General features: G+C 35.9%; 1 protein-coding gene across 2 annotated transcripts; it reads left to right on the top strand.

Annotated features, from left to right (window-relative positions):
* Window positions 1-1,940: 1,940 nt before the first annotated feature.
* LOC141363135 (snRNA-activating protein complex subunit 4-like) lies at window positions 1,941-21,481 on the top strand. 2 transcript variants are annotated; one of them, XM_073865686.1, is made up of 25 exons: window positions 1,941-2,091; window positions 2,278-2,425; window positions 3,925-3,965; window positions 4,043-4,145; window positions 4,574-4,599; window positions 4,685-4,822; window positions 4,950-5,078; window positions 5,192-5,270; window positions 5,366-5,447; window positions 5,620-5,721; window positions 5,798-5,870; window positions 5,959-6,123; window positions 7,352-7,502; window positions 8,624-8,730; window positions 9,410-9,504; window positions 10,385-10,479; window positions 10,807-10,889; window positions 11,742-12,236; window positions 12,325-12,411; window positions 13,684-13,831; window positions 14,187-14,257; window positions 14,349-14,414; window positions 14,798-14,828; window positions 14,991-16,603; window positions 20,840-21,481. In XM_073865686.1, exons 2-25 carry the CDS (start codon window positions 2,302-2,304, stop codon window positions 20,918-20,920), a joined length of 4,185 nt encoding a protein of 1,394 aa, XP_073721787.1. In that variant the 5' UTR covers window positions 1,941-2,091; window positions 2,278-2,301; the 3' UTR covers window positions 20,921-21,481. The 2 variants fall into 2 exon arrangements, with proteins under 2 accessions (XP_073721787.1, XP_073721788.1); XM_073865687.1 differs by having other exon boundaries at window positions 1,963-2,091; window positions 2,194-2,425.
* The last annotated feature ends 684 nt before the right edge of the window (window positions 21,482-22,165 follow it).

Here is a 22,165-nt window from a genome sequence, read left to right as displayed (position 1 = left end):
TTTTCTTGGCACACTTTAGGCCCCTCAGTGCCAATTGGGCATCGTTGAGAATTATTTCTGACCATGTCCATCCCTTTATGACCATCATGTACTCATCCTCTGATGGCTACTTTGAGCAGGATAATGCAACATTTCACAAAGCTCGAATCATTTCAAATTAGTTTCTTGAACATGACAATGAGTTCACTGTACTAAACTTATTAATTTAAAATGTTTATTTATTTTAATTTTGATGATTATAACTGACAACTAAGAAAAATCCCAAATTCAGTATCTCAGAAAATTAGAATTTCGAAAAAAAAAAAAAACCTGGTGCCACACTCTAATCAGCTAAGTAACACATAACACCTGCAAAGACCTGTAAATGGTACCTAAGTCTAGTTCTGTAAGCTACACAATCATGGAAATGACTGCTGACTTGACAGATGTCCAAAAGATGACCATTGACATCTTGCACAAGGAGGGCAAGACACAAAAGGTCATTGTAAAAGAGGCTGGCTGTTCAGAGAGATCTGTGTCCAAGCACATTAATAGAGAGGCGAAGGGAAGGAAAAGATGTGGTAGAAAAAAGTGCACAAGCAATAGAGATAACCGCACCTTGGAGAGGTTTGTGAAGGGGAGATTCATAAAGAGTGGACTGCAGCTGGAGTCTGTGCTTCAAGAACCACTACGCACAGACTTATGCAAGACCAGGGTTTCAGCTGTCGCACAAGCCACTCTTGAACAACAGACAGCGTCAGAAAATAAATTTAGCATTTTATTTGGAAATCAGGGTCCCAGAGTCTGGAGGAAGAGAAGAGTGACACACAATCCACCTTGCGTAGGGTCCAGTGTAAAGTTTCCACAGTCAGTGGTGGTTTGGGATGGCATGTCATCTGCTGGTGTTGGTCCACTGTGTTTTCTGAGTTCCAAGGTCAACACAACCGTATACAAGGTAGTTTTAGAGCACTTCATGTGTCCTGCTGCAACTTTATGGAAATGCAGATTTCATTTCCCTGACTCTAAGGATGTTTTAAACTTATTAGTCTGTTTCATAGCACTGACAAGAACAAAGTCCAGTAAAAGACTAAATAGAAAATCTGTTTCGTATATTGGAATTTAACTTTTTACCTCCGCCAAAAATAGCAACAAAAGAGACTAAATATATGACTAAAAGAAACAAATTAAAGATTCATGAGACCAAAAACTGCTGGTTTAAACAACCCAAAACAAATAAAATCTCATTTTCGACCATGAAACACAGATACCCCAGAGTCAGCGTCAAAAAGACCCTTTTACAGCCCACATGATCAAACATGATCATCCCTTTTGTTTTATTTTCATTACTATTCTCAAATAAATTGTTTTACTTTTGAAATATATAAGTTGGGGTGCTAAGATGAGATACGAGGGCCTGAAGTCCCAATAAAAAGGGTCTATACAAATTCTGAACCTTTGTACTTTTATTTGAATAATGAATCAGATATGTTCTGGCCTAATAATATTTTACTTAATATATGCAGCAGTGTTTCTTCACTTGTTAATTATATATGAATGAAATATTTATATATTTTTGCTATGAGAATACTTACTGTCTGATGTACTTGCTGTTATTTTCCGTGGTTGCTTTGATGGTTTATAATAGATTTTATTTTTACTGAGTGAAACTTTTAACCTAAATGGCACTCTTCATATCATTGGAAAACACCCAACAGGGTTGTACACCCAATGTCATGAATAGGTTGGGCTTGGGCAGATGTTTATCTTGTTTATAGGAAAATGTTTAGAATATTTTTGAATGCGTAAAAGAGACATTTATTTGATTTCTTAAAGGCTGGACTTGAGTTTAAACTGTAAGACAAAGTTAGAACAGAAGGTGGCAGTAATGCAATAAATTGGATGCAAGCTGCCTTAAACAAGAAGATGAAGAAGAGTCGAACCAAAGTAGCCGAACTTTTATTTTGAAATCAGGATTGATGACGCACTAATAACGCGCGATTGATAGTACGCAAACATAACGTTAATTCGGAGTTTTATCAAGAGTCAGATTTTTCTTAACAGTTGAAAATAATGTTATTACTCGCTGCTGCTATGTTTAATTGGTCGCTATAGGTAAGTTTTTGGTATCGTTTATCAGTAATGTGTAAACAGTTTGCACTTGATATCTACACATGATAAAAGTTGTGATGTCTTTTATTGCTTGTATGACAACAGCAGCCGTCCGTACTGAATCTACCAGCAGGACGAGAAGTTAAAAGTCTGTGTTTCAATGTTGTAATTCAGTCATTTTAAATCCAGTTTTTAGCTTTCACGTTGTCTATCATGGCATCGAATGACTTGCTGGTAGAGAGAGACAAAATCCAAAGGGAGATTTTTGCTCTTGAGAATTCTCTGCTGGCGGATGGAGGAAACATCACAGACTTGCTGTCACTCGATGCTAGTAGCGGTAAGTCACAGAGATTAACTTATCTGTTCAATTACCTGACATTTTTATTACACTATTACACTAAAATTGTATATGCAGTAATACCGTTTTTCTGAAACGGTTTATTTCAGACTGTTCTTTATTAATTGGATAACATTTTAAGGTAACACGTTACAAAAAGATTGTATTTGTTAACATTAATAAAGTTCGTGAACAAAACAAGTTACTAATTTTAATAAAATATATGCATTGGTTGAGGCTGAAATTAAGCATGAACTAAAATTAATAAATTGTACAATTATTGTTGAAATGTTAGTTTATGTTGGTTAATCCTTTAACTAATGTAAACTACTAAGGTAGGAAAGGCAATTTAAGAGAGGCTAGCCATAGTTTTAAAAGATTTCATCCTAGCTTTACAAAAGTCATACCTCCTCCAAAACACACGAGCTGGCTTTTAGCTATTTCTTGATCCAGACATCTCATCTTTAGTGTACAAATGCAAGACGTCACATTATGCTGTGTTTAGTTTGTTTCGTTGTGTAAGGATTAATATGGAAATGTGCAGATGTGAATGTAAATGTGTGTTGTTTGTAAGGTTTACAGGATTTGTCACTGATTGCACGAGCGCATATGACAAAAAAAACACTTAGCCAGTGTGTGAAATAGTCTTACAATAAGTTAAAAGTGCCCATAGTTACCAAATGACCATTATTAGCGTTCAAATAAGCATCACTGTGATCCTTACCACTGTGTCCTAAAACCCTCAGACCCCAGCGGGTTAAACGAGAATTGAAAAATGATTCGGTAATACTAACGGTTAAATATTTAACTGGTAACTGTTACATCTCTAGTGCCATCTACTGCGTAATAGTGAAAATATGGATTGCCGTAAAAACTCGTCTTTGGCAGGGAAGCGTTTTCTGTTAATTGAGAAACTGTCAGTGGAGGTGAAAGAGTTAAATAGAGACTGACTGTAAAAATGCAAAAGTAGTATTCAAAAACAGTGCACTATAGACTGTGGAGAAGCTAGGGCTGTGCACAAAATTGATAAAGCTAACTATCGTGGTACTTATTTCCACGATAGTGTATCGATATTTCAATCTCTACTATCGATATTTGAACAATTTAATAGTCTCTCTGTGTGCGTCAAATGACCTCCTCCGCTGCTGCTGCTGCTTGTGTAGTTGTCTCTGTCCAGTTGTCTGTCATATACGGCCAATGTCTCAAAAGTTAGCGGGAGTGAAAAAAATGTAAAAACACCTGCAGCTTTCGTGTGGACGCACTTTGGCGTAATTTTTTTTGACATTTTTGATTAAAAAAGAAAAAGCATTGCAGTGTATTGCAACATGTAACGTATTGTATCGTATCGTGATACATCGAATCATGGGCCATGTACCGGTATACGTATCGTATCATGAGGCCTTTGCCAATACCCAGCCCTAGGAGAACCACATTCTGTTTTTTAAATGACCATTATTGTTTGTATTTATACTGTAACATGAATTGTTTTTTCATGACAGATGATGAATCTGTTGACAGTGGACCTGCAGTTGATGAAGTGGTGAGAATCTAGAAATATCACCCAATAGATGTTACATTTTTTATTGTTTCTAACTTCTAATTGTTTTTAACTTGAAGGTGCATGATGATCTAGAGACAGAACGCCAACGCATTCAGAGAGAGATCGAGGAATTAGAGAATACACTTGGTGTTAATGCAGAACTGTTTGACATTGAGGCAGGTTAGTAAATTGTGGTTGATTATTTTGTTTATTTGAATTGCCGATGCTGACAATGAGAAAGAGATGTAGCATATATAAAATTCTGATGAATGAAAGAAACTGAACATTTATTATGCACAATATTTACAAATTCAATTTGATTTAATCAATTGTAAATATTGATCAATACAGAGTCCAAGTCAGATACTTGTATATTTCTGTAGGTGCACACTTCAAGTACATTAAGGAACACATTATGATATCAGTGAGGAAGATTTGTGTTGTTTTCCTACTTAAAATTAGGAACTAACATTATCAATAAACGTATTTGTTATATTTAGTTATGTATTTAAAAACTATAAGGCAACATTGGACCACAAAGACAGATTGAAGCCTTGGATTTTTTTCAGAAATATCATGGATAATTTGTCTTATTTCTTCTTGTTAAGGAGAGAGTGAACACGACAGCGATTTTGTAAGTTACACCTTCATTTCCTTGATATGTGTATGCGTTTCACATTTAAAACCGTAACATTAATATATTGTTTTGTCCTTCTCAGAGCAATGAGGACAGAGTTGAATTGAATCTTCCTCAAAATATAGACACTTGCCTACAAATCAATTTGGTCTATCAGGAGGTGCTTAAAGAAAAACTATCTGAGCTGGAGAAACTTCTGAGAGACAACCAGCAGCAGCAGGTGAAAAACAAACACATCTAGACTGGTTTATTTAAACTGAGACGTAATGAAATAATAATAATAATAAGTCCTCGAAGGTCACATCTCAGTGCACGGGCCGTTAATGAAATGAAGTTTATCTCCACAGAAAGAGATTGAATGTCAGTTGTCTGGTCCCACCACCTGTAGCTCTTCTTCACCAGGAGGACTCCCTATTCAGAAACTATTTCTTGGATATTTCATGAAGCCTTATTTCAAAGACAAACTCACTGGTTTAGTATGTAACAATAAGACTGGAAAACATAAACATGTCTGCTAAGAGAAGAACTATCAGTGAAGAAAAGTGACATTTAAGAATTATTTACTGGTTATTTATCTGTTTGCTTCAAGGGACCTCCACCAAATGATGAAACCAAAGAGAGGTTGAGTCACGGCACCAGACCCATCTGTGAAGTGAAAATAAGGAGATGTATGTTTTCAGAGATCATGTACTTCACATCACTTTTCATTAATGTAATGATTTTTGATGCAAATAAAGTTGATCTTTGTGGTTTTGTCTTTCAGGGGAGGTTTGGCAGAAAGCTTTGCTGACCAATGCTGTGGCCACAGACACTATGAAACAAATGCTAAAGCCCAAACTTTCCAAGTTAGTTCTGGCTGAACAAAACAAACAAACAAAAAAAAAAACGAAATATATGGACATTTAGATCATTTCCTTAAAACAGGATTATACTCTTCACTTATTATGGGTTTTGTTATTCAGAAAAATGTAGACTTTTTACATTTTAAAAGCAATGATGTTTTGGCTGTTTTCATAGGCTGGACTACCTGAGTGGCAAAATGTCTAAAGCTAATGATGAGGAAAAGGAGGAGATGAAAAAACAAATAGATGTAATACAACAAGATATTGCAGAGATTAGGTAAGAATTAGTCTCAGAGGAACATCTTTATCAAAAGTGTAACGTGTAATTGATCAAACTCACATTAATACCTTAGTGTCATGAGAGAAGAACAGCTGCTGGGTGATCGCAATGACGACCACGACTGGGAGAAGATATCCAACGTTGATGTAAGTGACACAAATACTTCATTCACATTCGATACTGCTCAATACAATTTGGACATTCTCACAAAACACTTTTGTTTGTATTTATTAGTTTGAAGGTTTGCGCCATGCTGATGATTTGAAAAGATTCTGGCAAAACTACTTGCACCCCTCCATAAACAAGACCGTATGGAAACAGGAGGAAATCGATAGGCTGGGAGAAATCGTACAAGAATACAACTGTTGCCATTGGGATGAAATTGCAGAGGCTCTTGGGGTAAAGCCAACCAAATGCATGCACCCCATTTAATGCTTGCTGGCCAAAAAAAAAATATATATACTAAAATATTTATAAGGATGAAACTCTCACTCATATGATAATATAACATTTATGGCTGTCATGATTATAAGATTTACCTGACAATTAACTGTCTAATAAAATGTAATTGGCCCCAGTACATACTGCAGCTAAATTCAGTTATCGCTTCACCGTTTAGGGGTGGTTTCTCAGACAGGGTTTAGATTAATCCAGGATTAGGGCTTAGTTATATTAGGAGATTTAAGTAGTTTTTGCAAACAAACCTTACAAAAAACAATACTGATTTGCATCTAGAGACAAACCAATGGCACGGTTATATGTAATATGAGCAATTTAACAAAGTTATAAAGTCATTACTGTTTAAAACACACTTGGCATCACATTCATGATTTTATGGTAAAATTACACTTTTCCGCGTCAGTCCACGAGCATTTATAGCCTAAACGATGCACTGTCACTTTAATTGACACGGCGAACGGCGAAACGATCGCAGCACTGCTGCTTCAGCGACGCTCCTGCCATGTGAGCACGCACTGTTCACGTCATGCTCTAACTTGTTAATATGGGCGCTGAAAAAAACACGCATTCTGTTAACGTCTAACGAATTGTTGGATAGTGTTTCATGAAGCTTTAATAAAGCGAATATACTTGTTTGTTGATCACTTTTATAATGCAAAACAATTGAAAAAAAAATTAACATCATTTTTCAACGACCCGTCACTAGCAGTTGTGTAGTTATTAAAAAAAAACAGTTGATGTATGTTTTGAGAAAATACGTTTTTTTTTCTGTTGTAAGGGACTCCAAGACAATATTAGGCAGCTTTAAAATCCCATCTGTGGTGTACCAAAATAATGCGAGCAGGACACTTTAACCAATTTAAATGCGGTTGTTACCGCCCAAACCTTGCAGTGTGAATGGGGCCATTGTCTGTTTCAAGCTTTGATAATTCTCAAGGACTTGTCATACATGGTTTTCTGTGCTTCTTTCTTTAAATAATTGTCACAAATAATTGGGATTATTTAATTTACTCTGTTGTAAATTATCTTTGCAGAATAAGATTAAAACACTTCTAAGCCTATAATTTATTTATTCTACAAGTAATTTATTCTGACAAGAAAATATACTGCAACCCTAAATATATACCTAAATAAATACCCTAACCCTACATTTTTCTTTGATCCCTAGACCAAGAGAACGGCTTTCATGTGTTTCCAGACTTATCAACGCTACATTTCAAAGACTTTCAGAAGGAGAGAGTGGACTACAGAGGAAGACGAGATCCTGAGAGAACTTGTGAACAAAATGAGAGTCGGCAACTTTATTCCTTACATGCAGAGTGAGTCTCATCTCGTGGTGTTGTACAGAACCAGTAAATGATGACAAAATTTTCATTTTTGGGTGAAGTATCCCTTTAAATACTTCACTACTGTACACCTCTGCTCCAGTCACTGTTGTTCACTGTCCTTTTTTGAATAAAGGTAAAAGGTTCAATCATTTGGTTAATGACCTTACGGTATTTTCCAGACTATAAGATGCTCCGGAGTGTAAGTCGCATCAATCAAAAATGCGTCATGAAGACGAAAAACATTTATTTAGAAATTTATTTCACAAAATCCAAGAAGTAGAATAGAAATTTAATCTAAAAGGGGCAAGTTATTTGCCTAAACAATAGCACACAGAACAGCAGGCTGAAAAGATGTCAGTACGTTAACATAACATTATTAATTATTTAAATGATACACAAAAGCATACAGAAACTTACCTGGAAGGCTGAATAGACTAAATGAACAGAACAAGACAATGCGCATGAATTTGGCAGACTCGTCATTCCACATCATTAAATTACATAAATACAGGAGCAGCATATAGCGGATGTCTCTTAATGATGTCTCTTGGTTCATATATGTCAAAATTAATTCATACTGATTTATAAGTCGTGCATGACAAGAAGTCGCAGAACCAGACAAACTATGAAAAAAACTGCGACTTCTAGTACGGAAAATAGGATGTATATTTAGTGATCGTCCACCAAGTAAAAAATTGTTGCAGCGTTTAATGGATTCTGCCAACAAACCAGTATTTCTGAATGGCTTGGATTAAGCGGATTTAATGTATTTGATAACCTGGCTTATTCTACGTGCTTTTCCATGTGAACACTTTATACTGTATGCAGGTCTGTCAGCAGGAAGTGATTGTATGAGAAACAGATTATGGTTAGTGACCAATTACAGTTAAGATAATTCATTTTGTGCTTGGGAAAAAATTGTTTATTGTGGTTGTTGATGGTAGTAAATCAAAGTAATTTAAACCATTCTCAGAGATTTTTCTAGGGAGGATAAAACTAAGTTACAATCACATTTTAAATTGACAGACATCATTTACTTTGGATTTTTGGTATTTATAAATTTTATCTTGCATTTTGGAAAACGTAAATGGTGTTATTTTTGATTTCCGTAGTGTCGTACTTCATGATGGGTCGTGATGCATCACAACTATCATACCGCTGGACCTCTGCTCTCGATCCATCTATAAAGAAAGGCCCTTGGTCAAAGGAAGAAGACCAGGTATAAAGTAACATCTTTTTAGCTAGTCCTACTCTAATTTAAAGCTACTAATTTAAGTTAAAAAGTGAATTATTAATATCTTCCCAGTTGCCTGATGTCTTCAATGGAAGACAAAATTAGATTTTTTTCTGAATTTGTTTGAATCTCATGTCTTTTTGCATTTTAATGTGTCAGAATTAGGGCTGTGACGAGTAATCACGTTTCCCATTAAAAAAAATCGGTCTGAAATCGATTCTAAATGGCAAGGCTCTGATTCTGTGTTTCACGAATAGCGTGTACTACTGCGTTTTGGTCAGTAGTAAGTCTTATCAATCTAAATTAATCATGAGTCTGAGTCGTTTATAACGTGCATTTAAGAAAAGCATCAATTAATTATTATTAAACAAAATCATTCAAAATATTCTTTATTTTCATGAAAATACCTGAAACAATTTGAGTAACAGCAATATAAATATGCTTATAGACATTTCTTAGAATAGCGTTTGTAATGCTGCTACTTCTGTGCAAATGTAGTTTCTGCACAAGAGCGCCCTCTGGCTTTTGGATGTGCCGGCATTTTACCGTAATTCATTTAAATTCATTCATTGAGAAAATTAGCATTTGCACGATTAATTGTCCCAGTCCTAGCCAGAACCTTAACCACAATTTCACAACTTTAGTAAACGTCTCTTGTTATCAGTTGTTGAGGAATGCTGTCGCTAAGTACGGTGCCAAAGAATGGGGGAAAATCAGAGCGGAAGTGCCAGGCAGGACAGACGGCGCTTGTCGTGACAGGTATGGCTCTTTTTAACTTAAAATAATACATTGATTACTTTTTTTTGTAAAATATCGCCACCTTGGAAAGTTTTGTCTGCATTCTGAGTAGTTTTCAGATATTAAGCTTCAAAGTTTTTGCATTCAATATGGCAAAAACAATTTGTGGGAACAATCTCTTTTATATGTAAATATGACAGAGACCCTAAATCTATTCCAAATATAAAATATTAAAATCCTTTTAGATTTGTAAATGTTTTTTTTTTTTAGAAGACGTCATCTGCAGATAAAACCTTTTAATTGTAAAATCACTTTCTGCTTGGATTATAAAGTTATATATTTTAAAACATTCATTGTATTCATTCAATATCAATTTTTCATTCATATAACAACTGACAAACTGGGCTATGTCGCATACAAATCACAGGCGATACGTCAGAAAAATGTTTTTAATGTAACCAACAGCAACTTCCACTTTTGTTTTGGTTATAAATTATGTTCATATTTTCATATATGTCCAGTAAGTAACAGTGACAAATGTGTGGAAGCGCTGTTTTAATCTCATTCATTCATGAGCTGCTGTGTGGTGCTGATTTGAATGTTTAGTGAGTGAAAAGCTGCACAGATGAGATGTCAGTTCACTCGTCTGCATTTCAACCGTGAAAGCTAAAGCAGGAGCACACGTGTGTACGTACATTCATACGTGATGCGTGATGTGCTGAAGCAAAGATGACAATTGACTGCAAACGGTGCAACAATGAAATGGTGCAAAACACAACGTTAGAGATCTTTTTGTTGTTTGAAGTTCAGTCGGAGACTGTTGTGAACAAATAAGACTGTAGTAATGAATGGGAAACATTACTTGGTCCATTCGGTAATTCAGATCTTTGATTTATCTCAGGTATCTTGATTGTCTTCAGGAGAATGTCAAAAAGGGTGCTTGGAGCAAAGAGGAGGTGGAGTTACTAAAAGAAAAAGTTGAGAAATATGGCGTTGGTAAGTTGTGTTTTGTTGGTAAGGTGTTTTATGCTGGCCTGTCTACAACATCCTATCAGCTTGAAGAAGTCCTGTTTGTATCTTTTATTACACTTCAGACATTTTGGTTATTTTATTTTGTTATGTAATTAAATAACTTAATTGCATTGCAGTTTCTGGTCCTATTCAAATTTCTTAAATGGCACATGCTGCTGAAGTCATAATACTTGATACTCAGATTCTGCAAAAAACAATCAAGTTCCATTTAGTTTTGTATGGATTTGTATTTAAAGATCATCCTGAGGTGACGTTTAGCTCTGATTCTCTTTCTCTTGTTTTAAACCTTAGGCAAGTGGACAAAAATTGCTTCAGAGATCCCAAACCGTGTTGACGCCCAGTGCCTGAACAAGTGGAAGCAACTAACACAACCTGTAGGCTCATAACATTACATTGATATATATAATAGGGCTGGAGATATAGTTTATTTTGCCTTATGGAATAGACGACTGATTTCTAGGTCCTGCGCAAAATAAACTCTTAGAGCGGCTCTGGAGATTAGGTTTATATGTTCATCTACTCGTATGATAAATCCATGAGTGTCACACTTGTAGTATGTAGGTAGGCCTGGGCGGTATGACGGTATATTCTGTTACCGTGTAATAAAATGTCAGACATTACAGGTTTTTTTATTCTGTGCATACCGTGGAATGTAAATAAGTGGGTGTGGCTAAATCTGCACTACCATATAAAAAAATCCGCTCATAACAAATCAACAAGTAAATTGTGTAATTTCATAATGAATACTGGTGAACCCACCACGGGTCTCTCTCTTTCTCCTGATTTGTCTTTCTCTCGCTCTCGCTTTATTTAGTTAAAAGCTATAGTGATTGACAAATTTAGATATTTCAAAAACAATATAAACTGCAAAACGTATATACTGTGAAATATACCGTTACTGTGAAATAAAATGACTGTGAAATAAATCTTTGGTTATACCGCCCACCCCTAGTAGTACAAAAACTTGCTCACTGAAAAGACACGCAGCACATGCAGATGACACATTTTAAAAAGCAGACTTTAATCCATAACCCAACTTGGGCATTCATTTAGCTGTGGTTTTAAATATATGAATCCCTCTGTAATTAAAGGGACTAAACCTCCAGTACAAAATAATCTAGACACATTATTTGCTTCTATGATTTTTTGTATATTTAAATTACTAGAGAAATCGTTACAGCCCTACAATACAATAATCAACACTTTGTTGTTGTTTTTTTGTTTAGAATCTAGGCAGTAGCAGAAAAAGGAAACGAGTTCGAAAAGTGAAGTTAATAGTTAAACAAGAAACAAAAAGACGAAAGGTGACACAGAAAAAAATGAAAGATATTGAAATCACTTCAAGCTCCGAGGATGAAAAGCAAGTGAAAGTTGAATATATGGATAGTGATGCTGAAGCAGATGTCCCTTCAGATGAGGATTTACCACAGGAAACACAAGTCAAGGACTACATACAGCCAGACATAAAGGATTGGATTCCTTTAAATACAAACCCAACAGTTTGTCCTGTAGGAACTGTTAGGACTATATGGGTGAGTCTGTCCACCAATGTGGATGATCTAAAAGAACCTAATAAACCAACTATCAGTGGACGCAGTCGATCGAAGAACAGCATCTGTCCTTCAGTCAAGCCCATTCCGGTCCGCAATACCAGTTTAGACCATTTTGGAAACGTGGAGAGAACTTACGTGGGGATTGATACTACCGTCTTGCTGAACCCGGTATGATTTGTTTTATTCCACTTTTAAGTTAAATTCGTGCCAGCTATATGTCAGTGTACTAATACTGAATCTTATTTCATAAATGTAGGCTGACAATGAGAAAACCTTGATTAAGGTGCCTGTGAATGATGTTAAACACTTAATGCAGTGGAAGGCAACATCTGTAAATAAGAAGGTATAGTATGTTTATTACAGGATAATCACTGATATAATATTCAAATATAAGACATTACATTAGGATTATAAAGGGCCAAACACATAAACGTGCAGATGAAAGTGAGGTACATTGGGGGTTTCCCAAACATGGCTTAAAGAGCACCCATTTCATTGCTAAAACAACTTTATTTGTTGTACTTTGTATAATACAATGTGTTTGTGTGGTTTATGGTTAAATAAACACATTATTTTCCACACAACATACATTTTTGTAGCTGCAGATTTCACTCTCTTCCTGAAACGCACAGATTTGAAAAGTTCTGTGTCCCTGATTGGCCAGCTAATCTGTATGTTGTGATTGGTCTGAATACCTCTTACGTCAGCCAGAAACGTGACGCTTCTTACCATGTTTGAAAGATTGGGTTGCTTACAGGAGTTAACTTGCAGGCTGTAAGTCTGAAGCGGGTGGGATTATGATAATGACAGTCTTCTCTACATCACCATTTACAGGAAGTAAACTGTTGTCTACAATCTGTGTGTTTGTTGTAGTCCAAGAAAAATGTTAGAGATGATAACTCGCGTCATCGTTTACTTTGTGGTTTGTTCCTTTTGTATCTCGTTAACATGAACTAATACACACTTACACACCAAAGAAAATGTAAAAACGTGAGTCAGACCATTGGTGCCCTTTAAATACTTCTAATATATAAAAATAGTTTAATTTGATCTTCCTTCTACCTCATTGTAAGAAAAAAATTACAAGTTTATTGTGGTAGCAGTGACAAAGCACATTTCCTACTTTTCTCAGGGTTCAATGTTACGCCGCTGGACCCAACATCAGTCTTTATAACACTTTATACAGTTTCAAACCTGTTTACCCACCCCTAACCCTAATGCTAATGAGGTATTCCTTTTAATTGTAAATTAAGACTATTTCTAGAAATGACCCCTCTGCCCAAACCGGTCATCAGATTTAGACTATCTTGGTACCCAACTGTGTACTCAACCAAGTGATCGGATGAAACTTAGACCGATCTCTTTTATTATTATAGACCCTCTTTGAACTGTGTTGGTTCTCAAAGTCTCACTTTTGAAAAAAATCACTTCAGGTTATATTATCAGTGTATTTATAAAACTAAGATTACGTCTATGATTATCAAGCCTTAGAGGGATGCGCTTGTTTCAACAGCAAAGTTGGAGTTGAATCTGTGTCAAGGAAGACTTTAATTTCTTACTCTCTTTGTTCTTCATAATGTAATATTAATGCTATACTTATTTTCATGGTCTAAAGGACAGAAGGAAATTTCCAGAAGATAAAAAGAAAAGAAGACGAGCCCAGAACTGGTCCAGCGTTAACTTTGAGCTGCTTAAAGCGATCACCCCGTGGATTGGTAATGTGATATTGCCTGTGGAAGCAAATAAAAAGAAGCTTTGTGAAGGTACAGACTGGGTTCATTTATCACAAACCTGATCATTTTTACTTATGACCTGAAACTGGATCATTTCACAGAATTTAAATAACCATCATTCACAAAGTTATTTTGTTTTTTTATATTATGAGGAACTCATTTTTCTTAACGTTAAAAAAGTGCCAGTTGTGTCCTTTTCTACTGCAATTCACAGAAAGAAAGAGTCACTGCATTTTAGGCATAAAATCAATGTATTTCATTGCTAAGACTGTTTTATTTTATGTTTATGTTCTTTATCCAGCTCTGTTTAGCACATAATTGACATAATTTCTGTGAGAATCAGTTTATACCTTTTGTCATGTTATATTTATTTATCATTTTACAGCCGATATCATTGGAACAAAAGCAGCAGAGATCCCTCTCCTGAAGACACCAGTGTTTTCATTTTTCATCAAAGTAAATCTAAACTTTTTTGTTGTCATTTTTGTCTCCTTGTAATTGTGATTGGTCATGTTAAGTTTTATATGGCTGTGTTGTCTCTAAACAGGCTCTCCACATTGATGCAGAGGGTTGCAAGAATGTCATTAAAGTTCGGCAAAAGAGAAGACTCCGGGTATTTATCTAAAAATAATGTTTTAAGCACAGATATATTATTAATCAGGCATTGTAAAATCACCTCCATGTTAATCTAAGTTTTTGTCACTGTGTCTTGACATAGAAGACCAAATTTTGTAAATTCATTGTTTAAATGTGATTATTTCATTGGTCTAAAGATATACTTTAAACATCAAATATGATCTAACTGCCTGTGGTCTTGTGATTTACAGCAGTTTAGTGTCAACAAACAAGTTTGACATCAATAGAAAGTTGTTGATCCATGCCTGCTTATGACAGTGTAATGTTAGTGTTATGAATATGCTGTATTATTTTTTTGTAATAATAAAAACATTTCACTCCATCCTGCTAAATGTCTTTTTCCATTTTAATTTTTTTCAGATGCCAGGGTCTGAAGCCAAACCCAAAACAGGTATTTTAGGTTACACTTTTCCTTGTTATATTTTTATATGCATAAATTGTTTTAAATTAGTGGGTGTTGAACTTCATAGAAATGCTTAAGTAGTTTCTGTCAAATATACACAATGTGAAAAAAATGTTGTTTTTAAAAAAGAAATCTTTTTTGGTTGTTTAGTTCTTCCTAACACGGTGTTAGCGACACTTCAGGAGCGAAAATGTATGAAAAATGGGAGCAAGGAACATGCAGGACTTCTTCAACATCCACCGTCTTTGCCTTCTGTTCACCCTCAGGAGATGACAACACCTGCTTCGATTTATCCCAGCTCGATTGTCATCGCGCAGCCAAACATGCAGGGGAACCAGCAGACTTTACTGCTTAATGGACAAAAAATATCTCTATTACCAAAGTCACCACCGCGAGCTATTCTTCTGCCATTAATACAGTTGGCAGCACCAGTGCAACCTGTCACAACCACAACCTCCAGATCACCGAAACGAGTGACCCAACGTCAATGTAAACCCACAAAAAAAGCACAAGCCTTAATGGAAGAAGCTAAAGCTAAAAGCTGTAAAAAGGAGACACTGAAACAAGTCTGGTCCAATAAGAGTACTGGGCTTTCTACTGTTCAATTCCAAACACAGCCGGTTAATTGGATTTTCACTCCTGGAACGTCGATACAGGTGACTGAAATGCGTTCTGCTAACTTACCAGGCAACCAGATGTTAATCATGCCAAAAAACTCCCCCATAAATGCCAGCACTCTTCCAGGCACCTTAACCAATCTATGTCTAAACCCATTACCTAACCCCTGTATCACTGGTTCCTCCATCTCCAATCCCTCTTTCCTAAAGCCTTCTTCCTCCATAAACACGACCTCTGCATGCATCCAGACACCTCTTACTAATACCTCAGTGGAAAACAAAACTATGCATAGCAGTGCCCTTCAGATGTCACCCCAAGCTTCTCTCACTGTGCACCAGAAAGATTTGATTGTACATACTGAGTCTCTTGGGCCAACGGTCTCTTCAAATAACTCTGGGTTAGATCTTCCGCCTTCATCCTCCTCTAAAGGAACTGTTTTAGGACAACATCTATCATCAGCCTTATCCAGCTACTCTTCTGCTGCCACAAATGTTTTCAATCTTGTGCCTTCGTCATCTGACTTGAATGTACCAAGTTTGGTTAGTGCACCAGTTGTGTCAAAGCCTCAAGTTGTTTCCAAAAGTATATGTGCTCCTACAACTATTCAACAGTCAGCTGTCATTCAACAGCAGTCTACTTCTCTTCACCATGTATCTCAATCAACAGTGCCTCAAGTTGGAAAACCAAGTGAACCATCGATCTCTAATCCTGATCTTCCCTCTGATACTTTGACCTTTGATACAAACTTTATATTTTTGGATCATCAATCTGAAGTAAATGACTGGATGAATGGAAACGGTGGAATTTCACTTCCACATCTAGACATCACTTTGCCTTACCTCCCACCATCTGCTGCCAGTGTCAAAAAACTGACTTCATTGCTCAAGGCTAAACAATCTCTGCTTACAGCTGCAGCACATATCTTACCGCACGACTACCAGAATGTCAAAGGAGAGAAAGAACAAGAAGAGGCCATCCGCAAACTGATTTCAGAAAGGTTTGCCACAAATCCAGCATACCTGTGGTTAAAAGCTCGATTCTTGTCATGCTTTACTTTACCTGCACTTTTAGCCACCATAAACCCATACAAGGATGATCAAGTTGTGGACAAGCATGTGGGAGAAAATAATGAGGCACCAGCCGCAGTAAGTTAACACTTAAACTGACTATTCTTCTAAAAAAAAATGAACATTTTGTCACTATTTACTCACACCTGCAAATTTACTGTAAAAAAGATTTGTTGGTTCAACCTAAAAAAGTATTTGTTTGTGCTGCCTTAAAGATTTTTAAATGAAATTAACTCAAAATGTAAAGTTTAAATAAAATTTTATTTTTCAGGAAGCATGAACACTTACCTTTTTAGATTGAACCAACAAATCTTTTTTTTTACAGCGTTCAGGCCCTCTTTGGCTTTCTTTTTCTTCGCATTCAAAGAAGGGAATTTTCAAAAACTGTTGTTTTGGTACAGATGTGGCTATTGTGCATCACGGGATACAGAATCCTGTGATTTCACTTGGTGTAATAACATGACCGGGATAGGGAAGTTAAGTTACCAGGATTAAGTTCAGTCCAGATGTGTAACCACAACAACAGGCGTGCGTCTCATGAAATCGTCTATACACCGACCTGCTCACATATATAATACAAAAGTTATTATACTTTTAACAAAGATCAGTAAACAGCATTATTGTTTCTGGTTTCTGATTAAGCTCTCCACACATGGAGTTCATAACACATTCAGTTCCAGTTGATAACACCTAGTTTCCACTTCTTATCTTGAAACTAAGTTTTCATTCAGAAAAAAAACATCAAGATAATCAAAGATGGCCTCTTGATTCAAAATAATCGGGCAAAAAAATGCTACTGCAAAAAACGAAATCTTTAGTGACTGGCGTAATTGATATAAAACCAAAAGTGACAATTACAACATAACATTTGAGCATTGCAACCAATGACAAATGTATCTTTTGAGCAGATTAATGTACAGGTCAGTGAGAGGAGTTTATGAGCCACCCGTACAGATGAGCTTTATTGAAGCTGCCATGTGTTCACTGCGTTTGTCATAAACAACAGCGTGCAGATGCCATGTTTTGAGAGATTGCAGAAGTGAGTCTTCTTTGCTTGCTTTCTGTATGCATTCCCAGTAGCGATTATGCTTTTCATTAATGTTTAAAATGCATATAAAATATTTCATAGATAAACATCAATAAAAACAAATACATTTCAAGAACCTCTTTTGTTGAAAAACACTACTGATGCTGCTTTGCTGCTGTGTTAATAAGAGCCGTTAGCCAGACAGAAAAAAATGATGTAGAGGAGAGAGAAGTAAGTTGTCACGCTGTTCATAACTCCAACAATAGAGGCTCTATCTCTAAAATCAAATGGAAGACGACAATAACGTGTCTCTTGATACTTTAGCTGACGTGCATTGTTGAGGTAACTCTGAGATTTAGCCAACATTAGCATAAACATGTCAGGTTTGGGGCAAGTTGTCACATGCTTTTCACACTGGAAAGGTTAACTCCAGGTTATTCTAAACTCGAGGTTAGCGGAATCCTGGGTTATCTGTTTCACGTTTCACACTGTTCTTATTTAACCAGGGGTTAAGAGATAACCCTGGGTATTCATAATCTGACTGTGTTTCACACTGTGCATTTGTAAACCCTAGCTAGGTCAGGTGTCAGAAACCCTGCTCCTACATCTGTCTGTAATTATAAAGCAACCCTAAACACCTTGATGAGCTGCTTCAACTGTGTGTGTTTGGAGCCACAATGCTGAGTTAACCCCACAAAAGCAGGGTTTTATAACCCTGTCTTAATTTCAGTTATAACCCCGCTTCTAAATTAAGAAGTGTGAAACAATCCTTAATCTAGGGTTAAAAGTAGGGTTTAGAACGAAGATAACCCAGGGTTAAGCGCCGTGTGAAAAGACCTAAAGATAATATTTCCAGTTAGGGTTTCAATTTAAAAATTAAAATTAATAATCACAATTAAGTTGTGTTCTTCTTTTTAGATAATCTAGTGTGACAGCTTACCCCCCAATGGAGCAAATTGTCAAAAGTGGAACATTTTCTATCTATTCAACAGTCTACAACTCACAAGACATGAGTTGAGATATGAAAAAAATGTCATGGATACAACACGCCCAAGATTTTTCACTCTTATGAACCTAAACTCGCACTCAGGATGAGTCCTCACATTCAAACAAAACATTTAGTAACTATTCTCAGTAACACTTTAAAATAGGGATGTATTTGTTAACATTTAGTTAATGCATTAGTTAACATGATTTAACATTGAACAATACTTTTTAAAGCCAATTAAACAAATAAAAAATAAATTGTTTACAAAATACATAAAATATGAAAGTGACGTGATTGTCAAGTATTGTAGCCCATCCTCAAAACATGACCTTGCATTGTAAGTCGTGAACACTCACACACGGAGCAGTAGGCAGCTATCACTGCAGAAACTGGGGGAAACTTACCTTACTTAACGGCACCTCAGTCACAACCTGCCAGCCGTGACACTTAAACTAGGCGACTATTGGCACCCAAGTCCGAATCTCTAACCATAAAGCCACGACTGCCCCAACTAATAATAGTATGCTGCATTTATGAATCGCGTGATGCTGCGTGAAAAACATGTTTTCTTAATGGCCACATCTGTAATGTCTGCTTACAATGGGAGTGAATTGTGACCGCTTCTTTGTAATTAAATGGTTTAATTCCATTACAATTTACTCACCTTAACTCATTCGCCGCCAGCCTTTTTTGAAAAGTTGCCTGCCAGCATTTTTCACAAAACAATTCCAGTAAAAATTATTCTAAACATATATAAACATACAAATATATGAAATGAAAGATCAGACCCTTTGCTTTCAAACAAACAATAAACAAACAAAATAGGGGAAAAAAAAGTTTCATCCTATCAATATTTTTCTCTTATTATAAACTCTCAAAAGTGTGTGTTTTTCTTCAAAAATATATTTTTTTTAGCAAAAAGCTGAAATAATTGCATTTTTTGTGAAGGTATTTTGTTAGAGATCAGATTCAGAACGATTATCACAACACACACAGAGTTTAAAAATAGTAAAAAAAATGCTTCAGTTAATTGGGTTAGTGTGCCATCTAGTGGATAATCTCAGTATTACAGGTAACCATAAAAACTCATCAGGAACATTTTTTATGCAAATGTTTTCTGTTAATAAGGTTAGGCGGGTAAAGAGTTAATGACATTCTAGTGTATGTGACTTATTTTTCAGCCGAAACACTAATCATAGTAGGAAAAACGAATACTGTGAAAGTGAATGGGGTCCACGAACGGTTTGGTTACAAACAATTCTCAAAATATCTTCCTTTGTGTTCATCAGAACAACAAAATGTATACAGGTTTGTAAGAACACGAGAGTGAGTAAACGATGGCAGAATTTTCATTTTTGGGTTAACTCTCCCTTTAAAGAAACTTACCCCTGGTTTCAGGCTTATCCTATAGTCCTAAACTAAGACACATGTTAGAGCAGTCTTAACTGAAAATAACTTGCACTGACAGATCTTAAAGGTATAGCAGAAGATTTTCTTTTTCCGGGTGGATCATCAAGACTATTGGTCATCCCAGTTGTCAATCATTCTGATGATGTGTTTACGTAAGGCTGCTGTGCGTGCTTGTCCCTAGGTTTGCTTTCTGCACATGCACACTTTCAGGTGTATATGTGTTGGTGAGCTACGGTTTCAGCCATTCGTTGAAGCTCGTGTTCTCACCATGTTTTAACAAAATGTCTGAGGGTCGCAAGAGAAAAAGTGTCTACGAATTGTATGACAAGAAAAGACTATGAAGAAAAAACAAGACCAGAGTGTTTTTGGGAGAGTTTACTCGACAGGTAAAGTTTGGCATGCTATTTGGAGAAATCCATTTAAAATCACTGCTAGTAAAAGTTGAAAGCCCTGGCACAAGTCACAAACTGCACAGACACGGTAAACATCTCCATGTATGAGCCATGCCGGCAGCAAGTTGTAAACAGAGCGAAGAGAAGAGGCTTGTGAATGCTCTCTCGTGCACACATTTAATAGGCGTTCCATCTCGGGAGGAGGTATAGTGTTGCGCATGTGCATTTAAAAAAAAATAGTGGAGTGGCGGTTCTTTAAAAAAAAATTGGTAAAAATCTTCCGCTATACCTTTAAAAAATGGCGAGTGTCATTGATTTGTCTGAAGATACACACCAGTAATGTCTTTTTCTAAGGCATGTTTATAAAAGATGCTTAAATATCTTAATTAAGTCCTAGTCCTGGCATTAGCCAAGCCTTGTCTGTGAAACCAGGCCTTAGTTTTGTCTCTTGTTTGGTTGGTTTATTTTTTTGTGATTATGTTTTCTTTCTCTTTCAGAGGACTGATCTGACTACAAATGATAACGAAGCTTTGGAAACACAATTCTTAGGAATCTATACAAACAGGCAATGTTCATAAGGCTGATTACTTCTTCAGTCTTAATGCTAGAGTAATCGGTTAGGATTAAAGTAAAGTTGTGTAATGCTTTTAACATTTCTTTTCTTAGTTATCAGAGACCAATGAGAGCAGGTTTTGTTAGGGAAATTCAAAATATGTTCTGGCTATTCTGACTCGAGAAAAAATAGGGTTATGGTTTTGTACATAATGTAACCAGTTAATGATTCTTAAATTGTGTTTATAAAAGTTTTTGCTCCTGTTTTGTTTTGTTTTTAAATAAAAGGTTTTATAGAGTCATGACAATCATTTTATTTTGAATGATTGCTTTGTTTTTGTATTATATGATCATTATGTTGTTTCCCAGACAGAGCTTAACCTCTTATGAATCGGCGTACTCGATTCATTAGACTTTGCTCCACAAACGTGACACCCAGATATAGCATTATAAGTCTTGAATGAGTAGTGAGACAAACGAATGTCCAGTAGGGAACTAATTGTTTACAGTTTTTATATCGTAATTCGGTCTGAAACGCCAAGATTGTGAGGCGAACAAATTGTTTTGAATTAAAAGGTTTGGATATTCCATTTCCTTGGACTCTGTATGATCAATTAGTTTTGGACAATTTCACTGAAGCAGATAAAGGGAGATTTTGAAGTTAAGTAAACAAACGTAAACGGCGCCGCCCGGTTCAGGTAAATAACAACTAGAACACAATATGATGACTGCTATAAATCATCATATGCTTTGTGTGTGCGCTTAATCCTGAGAGTCCAAGCTTTTAAACGATATGCTGCATGACTGTATATTTTGAAGATGTAATGCGTCAAAGTTACAATGAAGGTTATGCAGCCTCACTTGCGAAGGGTGGGGGGGGGGTGCTGTGTAAGCCACAGTGTTCTTTATCAGGTTAAGGTTATGCCTAGACTAAGCATAGTTAAACTGTTTGATTGAAAACATCTTGCACAAATCCAATAAAACATCATGACAATAAATGTTTTAATTATATTATCATTCGGTAACACACACACACACACAAAAAAGATCATAACGAACATAATTGCATTCTCTACTTTTCACAAATACTTATTTTAACTTATTTTTGTGTTATTGCTTTTTTGCTGATAATCTCGTCATTGTAAAGTGTGCTGCTATGTCTGAGTGCGTTATATGTTGTAATATAAGCAGAGTAAAGAATATCATTGACAGAACAGTTATATAAATGAAGAAATGTCCATAATCGAGGTTTTCATCTTCCATAACATTTT

The sequence above is a fragment of the Misgurnus anguillicaudatus genome, unplaced genomic scaffold (genome assembly GCF_027580225.2).
Source record: "Misgurnus anguillicaudatus unplaced genomic scaffold, ASM2758022v2 HiC_scaffold_32, whole genome shotgun sequence".
In the NCBI taxonomy this organism is placed as follows: domain Eukaryota; kingdom Metazoa; phylum Chordata; class Actinopteri; order Cypriniformes; family Cobitidae; genus Misgurnus; species Misgurnus anguillicaudatus.
Note: the sequence above shows the minus strand (reverse complement) of the source record. Positions and strands in the feature narration are given on the sequence as shown.

Coding starts and splice junctions, on each gene's coding strand:
- LOC141363135 (XM_073865686.1), top strand. CDS start 2,302: ATGGCATCGAATGACTTGCTGGTAGAGAGAGACAAAATCCAAAGGGAG. Junction 3,966..4,042: donor GACCTGCAGTTGATGAAGTG/GTGAGAATCTAG, acceptor TTTAACTTGAAG/GTGCATGATGATCTAGAGAC. Junction 10,890..11,741: donor GGAAGCAACTAACACAACCT/GTAGGCTCATAA, acceptor TTTTTTGTTTAG/AATCTAGGCAGTAGCAGAAA.